The following is a 17973-nucleotide window of genomic DNA, read 5'->3' on the forward strand; positions in this document are numbered from 1 at the left end:
CTAGCTACATTGAATGGAATTAGTAAGGACGGCTGGCAAGCTTCGGTAAGCCTAAGAGTTCAAGTAGCAGAGAAATTGTCAAAGAGGTGGAAGCAAGTGGAAGACCAGGATGGCGGAAGCAAGTCATTGACCTCGGGAACACAACAGAGGAAGGCGCGGGGAGTCACGCGGAGGCAAAATAAAAGAAAAGACAGGAAGTACAGGGACCAGGGCAGATGCATGCCCGATCGCTGCATGGCAGTTGGGCCTGGATCAGACTCTGCTTCCTTGTCGTGTCCGGTCAAAAGACAACAGTTCAAGAGGTTTCAAGCGCATACAACAAGAGGACATTGACCTTTCTGAATGATGATTGTCGACGAGCTGGAGTCCAGGAGAAGAAGGGACAACAGATCTCTCTTGCTATTGTACCAGATTCGGGCAATGTTCCTGCAGAAGGTTCTGTGAGCTTGTACCATGTCATCGCCCTGTCATCGCAGCATCCCTAGCTACCTCATTTGGTCCCAATTATTTTTATCTTTTCCTCTTTGAGCTTCGATTATTCGTTTTGCCATCCTGTCAACGCAATGCACGCTGGTCCGTGACCTGACAAGCCTTCCACTGTTCTTTCATTGTTCATGCTGTTCAGCTTTATTATTTGCTTCCATTGTCCATTCCCTCATAGCCCCCCTCGACGTTAAAAACAGTCCTCTGCATGGCCAGATTTCCGAACGTTCAGATCGTCCCCGATTCCTGTCCATCGTTCTGTCATCTCAACCACATCTAGCTTCAAACTATCATGATGTTCAGACCTTCAAACTTTCGTCAGACCGTCAGGGCTATCAACCAGAACACTCGCCCTGCCGTGTTGGCTGCTACGCCTCGACCCTTCATCCGTCCCCTCACCACCACAGTCCCGCGTTTCCAGAAAGACGACAAGCTTGACGACCTCGAAAAGGCCACCACAAGAGCCCCTGAGGGTGCAGCTGGTGAGCATGAGGGCAAGTACGCGCGTACTGACGAAAGCGTCGTCATCGAGTACCCCGACGATAAGAACATGCCTCCAAGTCCTGTCGTCCAGGGCCGTGGAGGAATGCACTTTAAGCGAACCCTTGCTCAGTTTTCCTTAGAGAACAGAGTCACACTGGTTACTGGTGGTGCTCGTGGTCTAGGGTTGGTTATGGCCCAGGGTATCGTAGCTTCAGGCTCTGACCTCGCCATTGTCGATTTGAACCGTATGTCCTTGCTACGATTGCTATCGTTATGGTTGACCAATTACTAAGTTCCTCGCAGGAGAGGAAGCCGAAGAGTCTGCCCAAAAGCTGGTAGATCAGTTTCAGAAGGAGAATCCTGGATTGGAAGAGTATTTTTTCTCTTTCTTCCACATCTACCCGTCCTAGAGTCAGAGCTAACAGCTATTTCCCTCCTAGACTGCCAAAAGTCACAGCCCACTACGCCGACGTCTCTAACCCTGACTCCGTGAATAATGCCATCTCTGAGGTCCTCACAAAGCACGGCAAGATTGACCACCTCGTCACATCCGCTGGCTTTACCGAAAACTTCGACGCAATCAGCTACCCGCACGATCGAATTCAGAAGCTCTGGGCCGTCAACGTCAACGGCACATACCTCTTTGCCACAGGCGTCGCAAAGCACCTCATGGAACGGAAGGCCCCAGGCTCAATGGTCCTGATTGGTTCCATGTCTGGCGCCATCGTCAACGTGCCCCAGCCCCAAGCGCCCTACAATGCCGCCAAGGCAGCCGTCCGCCATCTCGCCTCGTCGTTTGCAGTTGAATGGGCAAGTTATGATATCCGAGTGAACTGCATCAGCCCGGGATACATGCTTACTGCTTTGTACGTTTTCATTTATCTCGAGATTATGCCCTAATACTACTACTTTACAGGAGCAATTGCTGACTCAATTGATAAACAGGACCCGCAAGATTCTAGATGAAAACCCCGAATTGCGCGACAAGTGGATCTCGCTCATCCCCGCTGGCAAGATGGGCGTCCCCGAAGATCTGATGGGCCCGGTCACTTACCTCCTCAGTGACGCATCCAAGTATGTTACTGGTGCCGATCTCCGTGTCGATGGTGGTTACACCTTGACCTAATCTGTTGTCCAAATAACGGGACCGTCGCGGCCGCCAGTTTGATGTACTATTATTTGCTGCGGACATGGTGTATCGTGTTTTGTGTACCACTTGCTCTTTTTACGACCATGGTCGAGAGGCTTTGGCGTTGTTGTTCATGGTTTACATACGGCATTTGGAGTTTGTTTCTTTTCATCGTTGCTCAGCGGGTTTGTCTTTGAACCTCCACGACATTCGTTAGTTTCTTATCCTTTGAGGTTGCATTCATATCGCAGGTGCTTTCTAGACGAGCTGGAGCCTGAAAAGCGATAATGTACAATTTACTGCCGAACTACTAATTGCGGTCGGATTGTTTTGATAGACGTTGAGTATCTGCAGTTTGTTGGCCATAACATGATGTCATTTACCTCAATGAAATGAACTAACTACAAAAACGCTCAGCTTACTAGTACTATGTAGTGGTCGAATCAACTACCTCGTGTTCTTCCGGTAGGCGTAGAAAACAAAAAACAGGAAACACGAGGGAACAGTGCGTATGAATAGAGGTGTTACATAACCATTCTGAACAGCTCATCTCAGCCCAGCTTTCAAAGCGATCTGATCTTTTGTTCGCGAGCCGAATTTGCCGCCTCAATTCAGCGATCTGGGTATGAGTCTGGGTCTGGATTGTCCCGTCCCCGCAGTGCCAGTCCATGGACGCTCTCGACTGGATTCTTAAGAGGAATTTAGTGGCGGATTGATACAGCTGATGTTTGTTTTCTTCGATGTTCTGTCCTCTGCCTGAATAGATGTTCTCTACCAGGATAGCTGTCGCCTAAGTACTTGTCGCGATTTTTATACGGATTCTCATATCTCGGGCGACGGGATACAAAGGTGAGTGGCTCGCATTGGGGTGTGATGCTGTCAGTTCGACGGCTGGACATCTCCCGCTCCTTGACATATACAGTGTCTCGGGTAAGGACTCCAGATCTGAGGAAAGTATACCCATATAGCATGCAGAATGATTATTCCCTGAAGCCGTAGGTCTCGCGATGTCAACCCCCGGACAGATGTTCCAGAATCTGTCGCGGTTCCTTCCACGGATGCACCAAATTCAGACCGAAGTGTATAATGCGCTCCCCAAAAGCCTGAACCAGTATACGGCGCCGGGTTTCTGGAACCATGCATTGGAAGAGGGCACAACTTACCGTAGGTGGTGTTGACCTCCCTGGCTCTCGGTCCAGTTTCTCGTGGGTTCCAGACACCGTGAGGGTCGATTATGTTTTCATGGAGAATTCGGCGTTCAAGAAAGGCCCATTTTCAGAACCTTCAAGGGTATCGACAAGTCCAATGTCACCGAGCATAGTATTTGCCTATGTTTGTTGGCTGAGAATCCATGATTGTTGACGACGACATGGGAAATCTCCCAGATCGTAGCTTCCTTTCCCTTCTGCTCTTTCAGGGCGGATGTCGGGTTTAATCTGGACTCAGATGGAAAGCGCGATGCTCTGAGCCTGGAACTCGTAGTAGCATGACTGCGCTCCTGCACAAGATTCGAGAGAGTCGTAAGAGGTCCTCAAGTGTTGAGAGGGAGTGCAATACTCTGTACTACTTACGGAGGAGGTACTTGGGCATGCAAGGCATCAGGTGACAAGGCCCCGTGACCGCGGACGGCGATCCTGATTCGATTCAACTTCGTCCAGGACAACCTCCTTCCATCACTTTTTATTCTCTTCCGCCGTTTGCGTCATCCAACTTGCTCGTTGTCATCGGGGCTGGGTAGCGGCACTCTTTACGTTCCTGCATCTCACCTGAGAAACCAACTTTTCGGGGCACACTGAGAGTCCCAATATTGATGTTCTGGAGACCCGCCGGCCCCAGTCAGCTCTCCAGTTCTTCAGGCTCCCCAGAACCCCCACGGCGCTAGGCCAGATTAACCTTCACTCTCACTCTAATTCGCCGAAAATCCCCTGCAGGGGCAGCCTTCTGGATCGTCCTTCCATCGGACTGGGCCAAAATTGACGAAATTTCAGGCCCTGTGATGAGGCGGAGGCAAATCGACAATAAGCACCGGTGATCATCTGGTGGAACTCCTCGGGAATCAATTAGTCCTTTCGAAGCATGGTTACTCTGTCCAGGACTATCGGACCAGGATCTTCGTCAGACTGGAGAATCGACTCCGCGGGGTGCATTTTGATCAGCTTCGCCCTCCGAGCTCTCTGGATCGCCACTTGTTCGGTCTGAAGTTGAATGTGGTCAGCCATGGTGTCGGCCAGTTAAGCATGGGTGACGTGTGGAGAGGAAGTTCCAAGGTTTCCAAGGTTCCCAGCGGGCATTCCCGATCCCCTGGATAAGGTCGGCTGCAATAGGTTGGAGCAGTAATCCTGTAGCCCGCGTAGAGCCAAGTGGACTCGGTCCAACAGATGGGCGAGGATGCCGCGGTGATAGGCCGGGGATCATGTTAGGGCAGGCGGCGCATCAACTGACACTCTGCAGCGATATCATGTCAAGTCGATAGGTCAGAGTCCCGGCCGTGGATCCTCATGATCTGATTTCTGCGTCCTGATTCTTCCTGGTGTTCCTCGAAAGGTCTTTGTTGCTCTCAGCGCAGGACGGCACTCCACAATCTGGCAGTCTGGCACTGGGCAGCCCCGGCCACTCTTGGCTTAAGGTAGCAAGTCTTCCTTCTCAGTCTTCTATTCTTTCTGATCTTCAACCTCTCAACTACTCTCTGCATAACTTGCCCCCAGAATGCGGCTGAGCACTTATCCACCACTGAATGAATTGTAGTGATCAGTGAATCTGCCTGATGTGGGGAAAGCAGCTTGCCACTGCCCTTGCAGCCTCACTGACTGTTCTTCTCTTCTACAACCTGCGCATTCACTGATCCGCTCCCCTGCTCTCCCTGCGTTTGTTATGCTCTCTGACCCATTCCCCTCGATGTATTCACCGCCACTACTCCGTCCTTTCTCTTTCACCTTCCTTCTGCCTTCGCTTGCTAGTTTTCTATTTTCTGACAATGCAGAATTCGTGTTCTGACAACTCACCCGCGCTGTTACTTGGCCTCAGTGTTCTCTGACTTGATCTCATAGAGTCATCACCCAGCTCGTCACAATGGACAGTCTTCCAAAGGGCCTAGTGTCTGTTTCGGGGAAGGTCTCGGCTGAACTAAACGGTATCGGCTCTGATGCCGTTGACGTTGGAGACATTGTGCAGCTATGGAAAGGTTCGCTTGCTTTGCTAGTTCCCAATCTACCTCCCTAAACCTCATCAACTCACTCTTAGCAGCCTACAGCACCAGCCCCTCAGCTCATCAAGGCGACGCAGGATACCGACTGCAAAACTTCTTTTGGAGACTATGGAGCAGCAAGCGGCTGAGCAACTCTCTGACCGGATCAACACTGGCTCGCTTATTCCTGCAAATCTCAGAACCTACTGTTACTAGACCCAGTCTATTCAAGGTGGGGACACAACGATAATCCTTCTGTAACTATACGGGACTATTTTGCTGACCTTCGAACTGCAGCAATCCGAACCACAGACACTCTCGTCCAGTTTGAAACATGATGGAAAACACCAACACCCACCCGGCCATCCAAGTAGCGGGGGCACGACAGCCACCACCCCCAAACCGCCACTTCAACCTATTCTAAAGAAATCAAACAGCTCGTCCCATGGCGAAACGCAAAAGACCACCCGGCTGCTGTTAACCGGTCTAAGCGGGCAGAGTGTCACCCGGAAACCCTCAAACCCACCAACGCCTATTCCTCCATCGAAGCCAGTCACTTTCGGAGAGCAGACTCTACAGGGAAGTCGTCCGAGTCAGAAGAAGACATTTGCTGTAGGCAGCAAGGCAAAGAGCGCTAAGCGCCGGCCTGTGATGATGCGGCGTAAATCGTCGCAGCAATCCTCTGTATCTTCTACGCGCAATCACTCCCCGCAGTTGGTTCCCTCGCCGCCTGTCACTGGAGCTTTAGAAGTTCCGATTGTACAGGAGAACGAGACAGATGAGGAGGCAGTGATTAATTCGCCTGAAGGTGAGTCGCTCATTGACCTCTTGACGCGGAGTTGCCATTCAATCTCTAACTTATTTTGCAGAACCTCTCACTATTACGAAAGTCGTAAATTCACCTCCCGACTCTCCAGTCCCAGCATCAACTGCGACGTCAACCCTAACGACAGCCGCAACCACAAATCCACCCACCCACCCATCAGACCAAAACCCAACTCTTCCTCCCGAATTGCTCGCCGATTTAAAAACCCTCCTCCACAAATCTACGCCGGTCCCCGCAGGCCCCTCCCTCCGCCAGCGCTCTTCCCAGCCCGCCCAACCCACAGTCGGCTTCTTCTCCACCACAGCCTGCCGCCACTTCGACGTACGCCACCTCTCCGAAGAGAACTACGAACAGCCCAGCACGGCGAGCCTTGTCGAGGGCGGCTTCCGGAGCCGCTTTGTGGAGCAGAAGAGGGCAGCGGAAGAGTGGTATCAGCGGTATCGGGAGCAGTATTTTGAGCAGTATGGGTATTCCGAGCAACAGCAAAAGCAAAGCGAGGAGCTCGGGAGCAGCGGTATCAACCTTCACTCTGGGTCAGAAGCTGAGGAGAACAGACCAGGCACGGGCACAGAAACGGAAGAAATTGTCTCACCTACGAAGTCTCCGTACGGCGACTCACATCAATCACGATCTCACGGCGCATCGACGGTAGCGACATCAATACTTGCATCAACCAGCAGTGGGAGCGTAGGCGGAGGCATCGGTCTGGATGACCACGATATACCTGTGTTCTCACCCGGCGATGCTGGTCTGGACCTGTCCCCTCAGCCTGAAACTCAACATCAACCTGGGACTTCGGGTGCTGTGGCTGTACCCGTGCCGAGCGGGACAGTAAATCCGTTCCTGCAGACGCCCTCGGTACTTTCTGTACCTCGTGGACCAAGCGGGTTAAGTCTTCTAATCGGACAAAGTCGAAACTCCCTAGGTCAAGGAGCGGGAATGGGGATGGCAACAAGAAATACGGAGGACAGGGAACAGTCATATGAATGATTTTGTTTTGTTTTGATACTAACTCAAAGCACGATAATTACCAATAATGGACCTTCCAAGAGGAAGAACAAATACAGCCCTAATATTACTCCACGTGGACCAGCCACTATGCATGGAAGTCAATAAACCCTCTATCCACCTAACCAAGCCATCTCCTTGATGAATCTCCCTCGCCAAAGCAAATTTCAACGGGTTTACCATGGCCAAGGAAGATCTCCAAAGCGCCATAATGACTGAGGAAGATCAAGCCATCTCCTTCTCAGTCCCAAACACAGCACTCTCCTTCCTCCGGAAACCAAAACTACCCCCATTCTTCCCCTTCCACCACGTCATCCCCCTTAAAACCCCACTCAGCACCCAAAACACCAAACAAGCCAAATCAACCCAAACCGCCCTTCTCATCCGTGTAACCTTACCCTCCCCACCATCTTTCCCGCCAACATGATAAACACCAATATACATCTCCCCGAACATCCCAAAGACAACAAGCCACAGGATAATCAGGACACATTCCCACGCAAACAATGGGAGATGCAGCCCCGTCCGTTCAGAGAACGAATCCCGTCCGCGCTTCGTCCACCACCAGCCTAGGATTATGTAGATCAGGGCCGTGGCGGCGCTCAGGAACCCAACCACGACAGCGTATACCCACCGACTAGGCAATGCGTCACCGTTGTTACGTGCGGAGTTAACGTCCTGGCTATACAGGCCGATAACGGCCAATCCGAACGCGAACTGGACGATTGCGAGGGCGAGAGCGAGGAGTGCTTTGCCCCGCGCGCGGATAGATTTTGCGGGTGCGGAGGAGAGCGATGTTTGGTCGGGGAGGGGAGGGTGCGGATAGGACTCCATTGGGTATTGGTATTGGTCGCGAGGGTCGTGGCCGTGGCCGTCGTAGGGGGATGGGTGTGGAGGTTGTTGGAACTGCTGGGGTTGTTGGCCGCCTGTGCCTTGTTGTTGCTGAGCAGCCTTTTTGGCCTTGTATTTTTTGGTCTCGGAGTAGCCGAAGCGGAAGATTTTGAAGAGGACGAACCACATTCTTCGAGGGTTGGGAAGGTGGTTTATATGTGGTTGGGAGGTATGCGGGTGTGTTGCTACTGTGAATGAAAGGAAGGCGCGCGATGATGGTTGGGTCGGGCTTCGGGGTTGCAGGTGCCTACTTCGAGTAGGACTAAATAGGTAAACCAAGAAGCTGGCTTGGAGAAACAAAAGAAGTTGTAGATGTACAACAGACCGAATCTAGATGGGCGCTGTGTTGGATGGATGCGCCGGCGCAGATAGATATAGCGAGGGGGTCCACCAGGGAGAACACAAAGAGAGAACAAGAGAGCAAAAAAAGAGATCTGAAACCGGAGGCTAAAGAGTGAAGCTGAGCTGAGAAACGAGCAGAAAGGAAGAGCTGCAGAAGTGGTTTCTGCAGCTTTATAGTCATTGTCACGCGGTATACAAAGTGCTTTCTGCAGACGCCGGCAGTAGAGAGTAGCAGGAGTCTCCACGGTTTAGCAAACTGTCATATCTATTTCTGATAACACTCACATGAAGGGTCAGCGACAGCCAGTCATTCTTTGTCCAAGTGTTGCTCTGAAACACATCGCTGTTGTGGTTCGCGCGCGCCAAATTCTGCAAGGGAGAGCTTGAGTCACCGGTGGTGGCTGTCGAGGCGCCGTCGTGGGGACCAGAGCTCAAGCTCAATCGACTGGACAAGAGTGATCCAACTATCCTTCTAGGGCCGATCTAGCTTGTCAGGATTGACCTTCTCGGCATAAACATAGAAGCAGTGATCCTATTCATAGACTGCTAAGATACCTGACTACCTTCTACCGTACGTGCTATCCAGACACCTGACAATCAGAGAGAACTCTCCCTGTTTCACTTCCAACCAATGACTAAACACCTGTTGTCCACCTGAAGGGATCCATGCATTATTGCTGACATGACACATCAAGAGACAATGAGAGCGGGGATTCATCAATGCAAAATTACGACAAAGGCTAATCGACCATGCAACGACCAAAAGTAAAAATCAAAAGCAACAACGATGTAAAACATACCCAAGACAAACCTGCCCCTCCAATGTCAGGGTGGTTTCATTCCTCCTTCTATTGCACCTCTACCACCTAACGCCGCCGTGTTCTTGGCGGCGTTTCCTGGCGGCAGCGGGGGTTTGAACGTCCCTGCAGGGGCCGCCGGTGGAACAGCAGCTGGCGCTTCATCGTCGTACTCGGGCCCGAGCTCATCGTGGTGCGGTGCTTCCCCTCCTACCGAAGAATGATCAACAGATGCCCGATCATGGCCGTGGTAATAGGCTGGATGCTGAGCCGCAGAGTGTTTCGTTGCATTCTTCGGCGCCTTCTTATGCTTGCGACCCTTCATCTTGGCCTTTTCAAGAAGTCTCTTCTTCTCCGCCAGACGCTTGCGCTCCTTGCGGTCCTTGATCTCGTATTGACGGATAAGAGCCTCTGGCGGGCGCCCAAAGATGCTTTCGTACTCGCAGAATTCGCAGATCCAGATGTCTTCGAGCCTCGGAGGGTGATGAAGATTTGTATATTGCTGCTGAATCTTCCGCTGACGCGCAGCTAACGCATAGATACTACCAGGCGATCGCTTCTTCTTCCTCTCTGGGGGCGGCTCGGTAGACGCGGGCGCTTGGTGAGGTTGTTGTTGTTGTTGTTGTTGTTGTTGTTGTTGTTGTTGTTGTTGTTGTTGTTGTTGTTGTTGTTGTTGTTGTTGCTGCTGCTGCTGCTGCGCCACTGGTTGTTGGCTCATCTGCGCTGCAACAGTCGGACTGGTCTGGGTGCCTTGCGTAGAAACCCCTACCGCGCTAGGCCCAGCTGGCGATTGGGCGACCGGCGATCGATGCTGAGAGGCGTATGGGTTTTGTGCGTGCAGCGCCATCCCTTTGGACGAGTCGGACTCGCAGGTGAAAGTGAACTGGGTTTGGGTGGGCGTAGTCTGCTGTTGAAGCATGCTACCCTGAGCTGATGCTCGGTACGGAGACGAGGAGAACGCCGATGCTGCGGCACTTGCAATGGCGGCAGAGATAATACCCTGGTTACGTGTACCAGGCTCACCTGTGTCTTGTCGTTAGCACGAGACCTAAAACAAAACTCTTTGGCGACATACCCGTCGGACCTGGAGAGGACATCAGCCCGTCTCGACGACCAGCAGCGCGATTCTGCGGCCAAGTGATATGCCCCTGTACCGACGCACGTCTCCCTTGACGTCCAAGGCGACCCCTGCCTGAGCCAGACATCCCACTGCCCACCGGCGACGCGGGGCTGCCCGTACCGTAGAATGTGCTCACATGGCCCCCATCTCCAGGTGAGATGGAATTCTGTTGTCCGGAGCTCGCTAATCCCATGGTTGCAAATTCAGGGGACAGAGAAGAATGATGACTTCCCATATTCCCAGGCGTTGGGATTTTGCGCTTCTTCTTGTTGTTGGTGTTTTCGAAGGCATCGTACCCGTCAGGTCCTGCTGGGGATGACTTGATCGGTTGCTCTTTCCCGATATTGGGGTGTTTTTGGTGTTGCACGCTAGAAGGCGTGGGTGACAGGGACGACCCACGGAATCCGGCGCTCCGTCGGACAACTACTGGTCCATCCTCGTCACCGCTATCGAATTCAACGCCATTTTCATAGGCAAAGTGATGATCCCGGCTATCAGGACTGATATCACGATCACCATCATCCTGTTGTACATACACTTTGGAGTCATTTACAGCATCCCCATTGGTCGCACAGGCTCCGTAAAAAAGCTGCGTTGCCGGTGGAGGGGAAGGGTAAAGGATCGAGTCGGCCGCGTCGGAGGATAACCGAGACCGAAGGGTACGCTTGGGGAGGGGACGGATCAGTCTATCGGGATAGACGGGCGATGGCGTATCTGGGGCCGAATTGAACATCCCATCTGCAGGAGGACGGTATCAGCAACTGAACGGCCAGCAGAGCCCTCCTCTGTTTGCTCCTTCTCCAGTCTCTGTCCCTTTGAGGTCCGCAACCAGTATCTGGGGTAACAATCTAGGGATTGACCGCGCTTGACCCAGGGACTACTTTTGAGTGAGGTCACGAGAGAACATACTCAGCGTAGCAGCAGCCATTATGCCAAACTATCGGCTGTCTCGACCTCCAGTCACAGCCACAGCCAGTTGAGGCCTCTCTTTGTCTTCGGTAGTCCAGCCTGACGGTACCCACGATCTATATTCTCGTCTCTTGTTTCCTGTCCGTCTTTTGCTGCTCAGAGCTGCCGGCGGCCCTGAGACTTATCAATCCGTCACCCACTTAGATATTATCCAAGGCACAAAAGGTCGAAACGAAGAGTAAATCGAAGAACCGGAACGAATGGTATATATAACTGGGTTCTGAGATATCACTCGAGTCAGCTCGCTGCTCATAAATCGTGTTTGTGGTGCTGGCAAGTGGGAGGGCACAATTCCGAGTTTCGGGTGCCCCAAGACACAGCCGGGAAAAGCCCCGATGAGTAGAATGCGAGGGTGAAAAAGGGACAAAAGCCGAAAAACGATAAGACCAAAAACAACACTCACAATATCGAACTTCCCCCCAGAGCATTCTTTTTCTGATGGAGAGAATGGCCGATCGGCACCTGACAAACGAAGCGGAAAGGAGACGAGAAGACGGAGTACACTAAGGGATAGTGGGAGGCGGTGGAGGAAGCGAAGGAGACGTGGGGTTCTCCAATGAACGGCCTGCTAAATGCTATGAAGCTATCCCAAGAGTAATGAGCAACTGAAGTTGCTGAACAGGTTGGATAGGATGGATTTGAGGATTCGATATCAGAATTGAATTTGTGACTTATCCTTACAAATCCCAAGTGTTGGCGGGATTCTCGGTTGCCTCAGGCGCCAAGGCGTCGAGCTTCCCAATGGCAACACTTTGGTCCAGGGCCGCAGGTATCGCTTTCGATGGATTCGAGGCGCATATTATTAGCTGTCCTGTGTCTACTATCTACGATTGGAGATGGCTTTTATTGATAGCAGAGCGCCATAAGAGCTTCCGAGGCCGGCACCTGGTTCCTGATGCTCCGTACTTACCTGCAAGTACCTCGACGCATCGACACTGGCAGCACCGACGGCACAGCACCGGCACATTTGCAAGAGCAGTGATACATGAGGCTGATCTGCGGTATATGACCGGTGTCGAATCAGCTGCGTCTGGGAACCCAGGTGTACAGCAGCCCTCCGTTTTGTCCCAGCTCTATCCCGAATAGCCCTACCAGATTCACCTGGTGCCATGCAATGTAAGTCATTTCAGACTATGCAGCAGCGCCGGTCCTCTGTATCTTTATGCCCATCGTTGCTCTAGATGCGCGTGGGGGGGCAATCTTGAGAGTCCAGCACCCTCCGAGTCCTTGACGCCCGGCTTCACGCTCGAATTTACCACGCGATATATGACATGCGATTCCGAATAGCTCCCAGATACTGTGCTGCAGATAGTTATACCAGAGGGTGTATCGGCGTGTGGCTGTATGACTCAAGGTGCTGGACCCTGGTCGAGTCTCCAAGGCTACTGAAGGTAACACAACGAATTCAATTTCACTCGAGTCGACATCCCGTATGTTCACTGCAGGCCGGTAGAATCGAATTGGCAGGGGGTAGCATGGACCATGGTAAATGTTTTGAAGATGAAGAGGTGGTAGACTAGAGCCTTTGAGGCCCTAGGAAGAATCAAAGCGGGGTTTCACTCGGAAGGGAGAAGCAGGCCTGGGAGAAGCGCCCGGCCACCGCAGGAAAGGGGAGAGAATCTCAGTCTCTGGAGAAGCGAATGCAATCCATTGGATCTATAATTCAGGATATGGAATTCCGTCTGGTGAAGTGTAAGCACGGGTGAGTGCGGCCAGAGAGCAGAATGATGTGAAGCGGGGGGCGGGACCAGCGCTGGAAAATCGGCGCGCAAAGCGTTTCCCGTTCCGTCAGGTCTCGCTGCTGCGTTGCTCTCAACGCCGTTCTGCCTCTTCCTTCTCTTCTGCTACCTCCAAGTCCAACCCCTCACAGTTCCCTCGACTACTATGTAGTCTCCGGCCGTGGTTTGAGCTCCGACTGCTGTATTTTCTCGTGACTCTCGCACCAATTACCGCTTTCCAAATTGCTCTTTCTCTTGCCCTGTCACCTTTTTTGTCTGCACGAGTCGCTCAAGAACCCACCTCTCAATCGTCTGCGACAGCTCGCCCACGAGAGCTTCTGCTACACTACATCCTCTATTCGATTATACCCAGGCTGGGACGTTCTTGCCGTTTGTGATTGCCGACTTCTCTACAGCAGCTTAGCATTTTTATTCTTATCCTGCTGCGTCAAAATACTCCTCCGTCACGATGAGCCCCCGTCGGTCTTCTCGTGCCCGTACCTCTCAACCCTCGCCGGCAATTCAGCATACGAATTCTTCGAGCTCCTCACACTCCATGACCCGAGAAAGAAGCACGAGATCGAACCACAAAAACCCCTCGCCACGATCCCAGTCCGATGACGATGCAGACAAGGGCGATTTTCGCGAGACGCGCCAACGCCAACGCGCGAGAGGCGACGACGAAAACGATCTGCATGCGCAAATTGGCGATGGCGAGGATGATGATGTAGATGAGGAAGATGAGGAAGAGATCACTCGGTGCCTTTGCGGACAACAGGAATACCCCGGCCTTCCCCTCTCTCGTCGGGAGGCCCTCGGTCGCAACGGGGCGCGGGGTGGAATTAAGGATGAGAATTCAATGAACTTCTCCGCAGGCTCGTCGGACTTGATGTCAGATGATATTGGCAGCATGTTCATTCAATGTGACTCTTGCAAGGTCTGGCAGCATGGTGGCTGTGTAGGGATTATGGACGAGGCGATGAGTCCTGATGAGTATTTCTGTGAAGAGTGCCGAAAGGACCTGCACAGAATCAGGAGTGAGACGAATGGGTAAGTTTGGTTTATTTCTTTCCTCGGTTTCATTCTTGTTTGCCAGCAACGATCCAGTCTGTGGTCGCAAGGCTTCACGCTCGCTGGATTAGGCGCCGAGCTGGAGCTTTGTCTAATGCTACCCTTTCTCATGTTACCAAACAACCCCTCCAAATGTCCCAGACAGCCCTTTCAAGATTTTTTTTTTGGTGACATTCAACAATGAACCTCTGTCGCTTACGATCTAGCAGATCACACTCTTCGCAGTACCTTCCCGTCGTCCCTATTCCTTCCACCACAGTGTCCTCCCGAGACTCTTCGCGAGATACCGCAAAGCGAGTAAAGGACCCAAAGTCTCGACAGTCCGATCCCTTTCCCAACCCAAAACGTCGATCTACCATGAACAGCCGCGATGCAGCTTATGATGAGGAGGAACAGTTGCGGCGGGCCATAGAGGAAAGCAAGGAAGATAACAAAACTACCGACGAAGAGGAAAGCACCACTCGGAGACCCAAAAGGAGTCGGAGTGATAGTGAAGCGTATGTTCATCTTTTCAGGGTTTTTTAGGATATAGTACGTTACTAACATGAAATGTCTTAGGCACCGGCAAGCACCCAAACGACAACGGACGAGCTCACCGTCACCTGGGATCACAGCGAAGCAAAGCAACCCAGCCTCACCGGTTGCATCAGATGACGAGGCGAAGTCGAGAGCGACCACCAACGGCAACCGAAAGCAGAGGGCCACGTCGCGGGGACAGCGTGAAAAGGACGCAAAGGAGCTAGACGAGCCTGAAACAGAACAGGCTGATGCCGCTGGTCGGCGAAAGGGGAGAAGTGATAGGCGGAAAGGCGAAGGTTTGTTGACAGCAATTTGTGATCTTGAGGATTTCAGCTAACAGTTCCCAAGGAGTCGATTCAGATCATGAGATAGTGGAGTCGCCGATCAAGGCGACTGCGATCGAACCCGAACTCCCGCAACCAAGTCCTGACGCCTCAGTACCTGCCCCGGAATCTGCCCCTCCCCGTCCCTCCACGCGCAAGTCCGGCCGGCCGCCTGCGCGACGTGGCCGCGTAGGACGCAATCAATACACGCGAGATCGCGATCTGAACGGGACCGGAACAGACTCCAATACAGGCAATTCCCCGCGCCGTGGGCAATCACTTGAAATGAGTGCTGACTCTCCGCGGATCGGCACTCTCAATATGTCCGTAAATGGCACGGAAACAGGAAAACCAAGTCGGCCTCGCTACGTCCATCAACGGGCAACAATGAACGAGATGAAGCGGCGAGTGGCAGCTATCTTGGAATTCATATCACGAATGCAAATCGAAATGGCAGCCGCGGGCGAGAGTATAACTCCGCCTGAACGGACTAACGGAATTGATCCGCATGCTATCGGCGAGCAACTAGAGAGTATTTTGTCGCGGAATGCCGAGGAAGGGTCCTCGGATAACGTCCCGATTCCTACAGAAAAGGACTTCAAGGACCTCAGCAGCCTTGAGATGATGGACGTGCTCACGCGCCATCTTCTTAAGTGGCAGCAAGAGTACGGCAAGTTTGGGGAGCGGTGACCAGTTCAAATCAGACTTGCCCCTATTCTCCTCATCGGGATCCAGTTATCCTACGATACTTTCTCCTTCCTGCGCTCACCAAAGCCAAACTCTGGTGCATACCTACGATACCCCACCTCACCCTACCTATATTGCCCAAGAACCCACGGGACAGACAGAATGTATAATATGGCCTTGCGTTGCTTCCAGAACAACCCTACGTTACATTGCACAGGACATCGGATTCGGCGTTTATTTACAAGTGCGGCGGTTTCTCCATTCCATCCTTATCTTATTCACATATCCTCCTCTTACCTCGCCTGGTGTTTGATTCTCCTTGCTGTTACTAAAACACGATTGAGTGATTGATTGATTTATGGATTGATTGATACGCTTTGCTTGACCTAACCCAGACATGGCGGCGCGGCGTTGTTCCCTTTAGCTGGCTGGCTGGATGAACTGAGCTTGATCGGTTTGCTTGTTTGTTTACCTTACTCGCTTCATTATTTTCTTTTTTTGGATACCTGGGTAGTTTAGATATCCACAGTATTACATCACTATGCAATGCCTCATTCAATATATAATTGTGCCTGTAGCAGCCATCTATATGTATTCGGCTCTAAGAAAATCAATCTTTGTAGCATCGTGCTTGAGAGGCAGAAGTTGGCCAATTGCGCCAAAATCAAACCGTCTCTTTACAAACATAGCCAATTTTCAGAACGAAACAATAGGACTAATCCTGAGGCAACTGGAAGAGTAACCAGAATGTCACACTCGACCGCCGACGTTATAATATAGGCTCCTAGCTTATAATCAATTATTCGCAATTCCAGAACGCAAGACGAGGACCATCCTGAAGTGCAAACTCTTCATTATACTCCTAATTAGTGGAACAGAGGTCTATAGTTAGTCTGTTATGAGCTTGTTTCATGCCATTCACGCTCTTTATGTGTCTGTGAATGCATAATGAAAAATAAAACAAGGTATTTTCTTTTTCAGGTATAGTCTCTTTGACAGTGAATTAATTGAACATGAGGTGTGAGATGTTGCTGCTGACACTGACCGATTGTAAAGATCCTCATTCCTCTTACAACACTCCATCGTACAAACGCGCTTGGCTGCAGGCTTCAAGTGCGGCCTCACAACCATTATCGAAGTCTATTCCATCCTTAACTTCGAGTCAGCTTCAGCACCTTCCTCACACGCCAGCTCCTTCGTCCCTTCCCTACAACAACGACAATGGGCGCACTATCTTCAAAATTGACGGCCGCACGAGCGAGCAAACGATCCATTGACACTGGTTTATCTTCGCACAAAGAGATTGATCCGCTCCGAGTTCTACCCTTTGACATCCTCGACTTGGTATTTCCGTCTTTCTCAACTCCTGAGATCGTTCGTTGCCAAGCTGTCTGCAAAGGTTGGCAGCCCTTCTTGTGAGAATGGATAATGGAGCACAGGTATGAGAAGCTGGCGCAGTCTGCTCTGCGCGGGAAGCCTCCTGCAAAACCTGAAGATCGGATGTCGTATCCGATGCTTAAACGTCATGGTGAGTGTCTTGTATATTTGGTGATACTTTCTTGTTACTTTGTAGTGCGTGTGCTAAATTGTTGCGTCTAGCTAAACGAGCATACCGTATGGAAATTGGAAAGCTGACATCCGCGGCTCGACTTTTCCATGCTGATGTATGCAGTATTGGTAGTGGCGACTTTGCATGGATCGCGGCTTGGAGGAAATATAAAAGACGACCTGGTAGTGATGCGCCAAATGATGGTCTCTTCTGGCGATTTGAGAACAGCACGGAAGACTAGTTTGTGCACGCAACAAGCCTCTTCAATCCCAAACGTAGAGGTTCTTTTCGCCCAGCGTCTATATAAAAGCTGACTGCCAACCACAATCGCATTGTACTGGTACACCTTGAACCTCAGGGCTGCTGCAGTAAATTTGTCAGGTAAGCTGAAGCGTGATCGATCCCGCCCTTCTCCAGTATCCGACATAGGGCTAATTTCTCAAAATAGGACAGTCGTATGCTCGTTGGTGGCAAAGAAAGCATTATTCCAGGGGGACTACCAAGCTGACCTCGCGTGCCATCTCAAGGCAGAATCCAACCTCAAAGACTCAGAAGCCACCATCCCGTACCTTTTAGGCAAGTCTTGTGTTTATACTGCCACATGGAGCCATGTAAACAAAAATACATCTCGGGGCCTACGACTTCCGGACTCAACAACGGATTTATCAGTCTGACGTCTTATTTCCTGGGTCATTTCGGGTTGATACAGCATTTAACGAAAGTACCCGGAACGGCCTTGAACGTAGCAGACTCGTTCAGAGCACACATGGCGCGCGGTTGATTCTTCAGCTTTCCAATCACACAAATGGGTCTAGTAATCAGATTATTAGAATTGCTACTATCGCAAGAAGTACTGGGCAGCTAATCCAGCACA

The 17973-nt window shown here is 51.5% G+C and overlaps 6 protein-coding genes across 6 annotated transcripts; 3 read left to right on the forward strand and 3 right to left on the reverse strand.

Moving 5' to 3' along the window:
- The first annotated feature begins 630 nt into the window (after positions 1 to 630).
- On the forward strand, positions 631 to 2444 carry BDV17DRAFT_178459 (putative D-arabinitol dehydrogenase ArbD). Its single transcript, XM_073754899.1, has 4 exons — positions 631 to 1211; positions 1270 to 1339; positions 1407 to 1832; positions 1912 to 2444. Exons 1-4 carry the CDS (start codon positions 776 to 778, stop codon positions 2090 to 2092), a joined length of 1113 nt encoding a protein of 370 aa, XP_073612599.1. The 5' UTR covers positions 631 to 775; the 3' UTR covers positions 2093 to 2444.
- A 2393-nt stretch (positions 2445 to 4837) lies between these two features.
- BDV17DRAFT_178495 (uncharacterized protein) lies at positions 4838 to 7217 on the forward strand. Its single transcript, XM_073754900.1, has 4 exons — positions 4838 to 5276; positions 5339 to 5511; positions 5577 to 6087; positions 6149 to 7217. The coding sequence occupies exons 1-4, from the start codon at positions 5165 to 5167 to the stop codon at positions 7093 to 7095; spliced, it is 1743 nt and encodes a 580-aa protein (XP_073612600.1). The 5' UTR covers positions 4838 to 5164; the 3' UTR covers positions 7096 to 7217.
- Positions 7214 to 8662, reverse strand: BDV17DRAFT_178565 (uncharacterized protein). Its single transcript, XM_073754902.1, has one exon. It carries the CDS (start codon positions 8131 to 8133, stop codon positions 7339 to 7341), a length of 795 nt encoding a protein of 264 aa, XP_073612601.1. The 5' UTR covers positions 8134 to 8662; the 3' UTR covers positions 7214 to 7338.
- A 190-nt stretch (positions 8663 to 8852) lies between these two features.
- BDV17DRAFT_178515 (uncharacterized protein) lies at positions 8853 to 11214 on the reverse strand. Its single transcript, XM_073754901.1, has 2 exons — positions 10219 to 11214; positions 8853 to 10166 (listed from the first exon to the last, which is right to left on the reverse strand). Exons 1-2 carry the CDS (start codon positions 10994 to 10996, stop codon positions 9172 to 9174), a joined length of 1773 nt encoding a protein of 590 aa, XP_073612602.1. The 5' UTR covers positions 10997 to 11214; the 3' UTR covers positions 8853 to 9171.
- A 1872-nt stretch (positions 11215 to 13086) lies between these two features.
- On the forward strand, positions 13087 to 15716 carry BDV17DRAFT_178592 (putative transcriptional regulator (Cti6)). The gene is made up of 4 exons (XM_073754903.1): positions 13087 to 14000; positions 14231 to 14518; positions 14580 to 14836; positions 14889 to 15716. Exons 1-4 carry the CDS (start codon positions 13420 to 13422, stop codon positions 15551 to 15553), a joined length of 1791 nt encoding a protein of 596 aa, XP_073612603.1. The 5' UTR covers positions 13087 to 13419; the 3' UTR covers positions 15554 to 15716.
- Positions 15717 to 16622: 906 nt separating this feature from the next.
- BDV17DRAFT_271327 (uncharacterized protein) lies at positions 16623 to 16886 on the reverse strand (the record flags this gene model as incomplete). Its single annotated transcript, XM_073758791.1, has 1 exon — positions 16623 to 16886. A coding segment is annotated over one exon (185 nt), but the record flags the coding sequence as incomplete, so codon positions are not given.
- Between the last annotated feature and the right edge of the window lie 1087 nt (positions 16887 to 17973).

This window comes from Aspergillus undulatus (assembly GCF_047715775.1).
Source record: "Aspergillus undulatus strain CBS 261.88 unplaced genomic scaffold BDV17scaffold_50, whole genome shotgun sequence".
NCBI lineage: Eukaryota > Fungi > Ascomycota > Eurotiomycetes > Eurotiales > Aspergillaceae > Aspergillus > Aspergillus undulatus.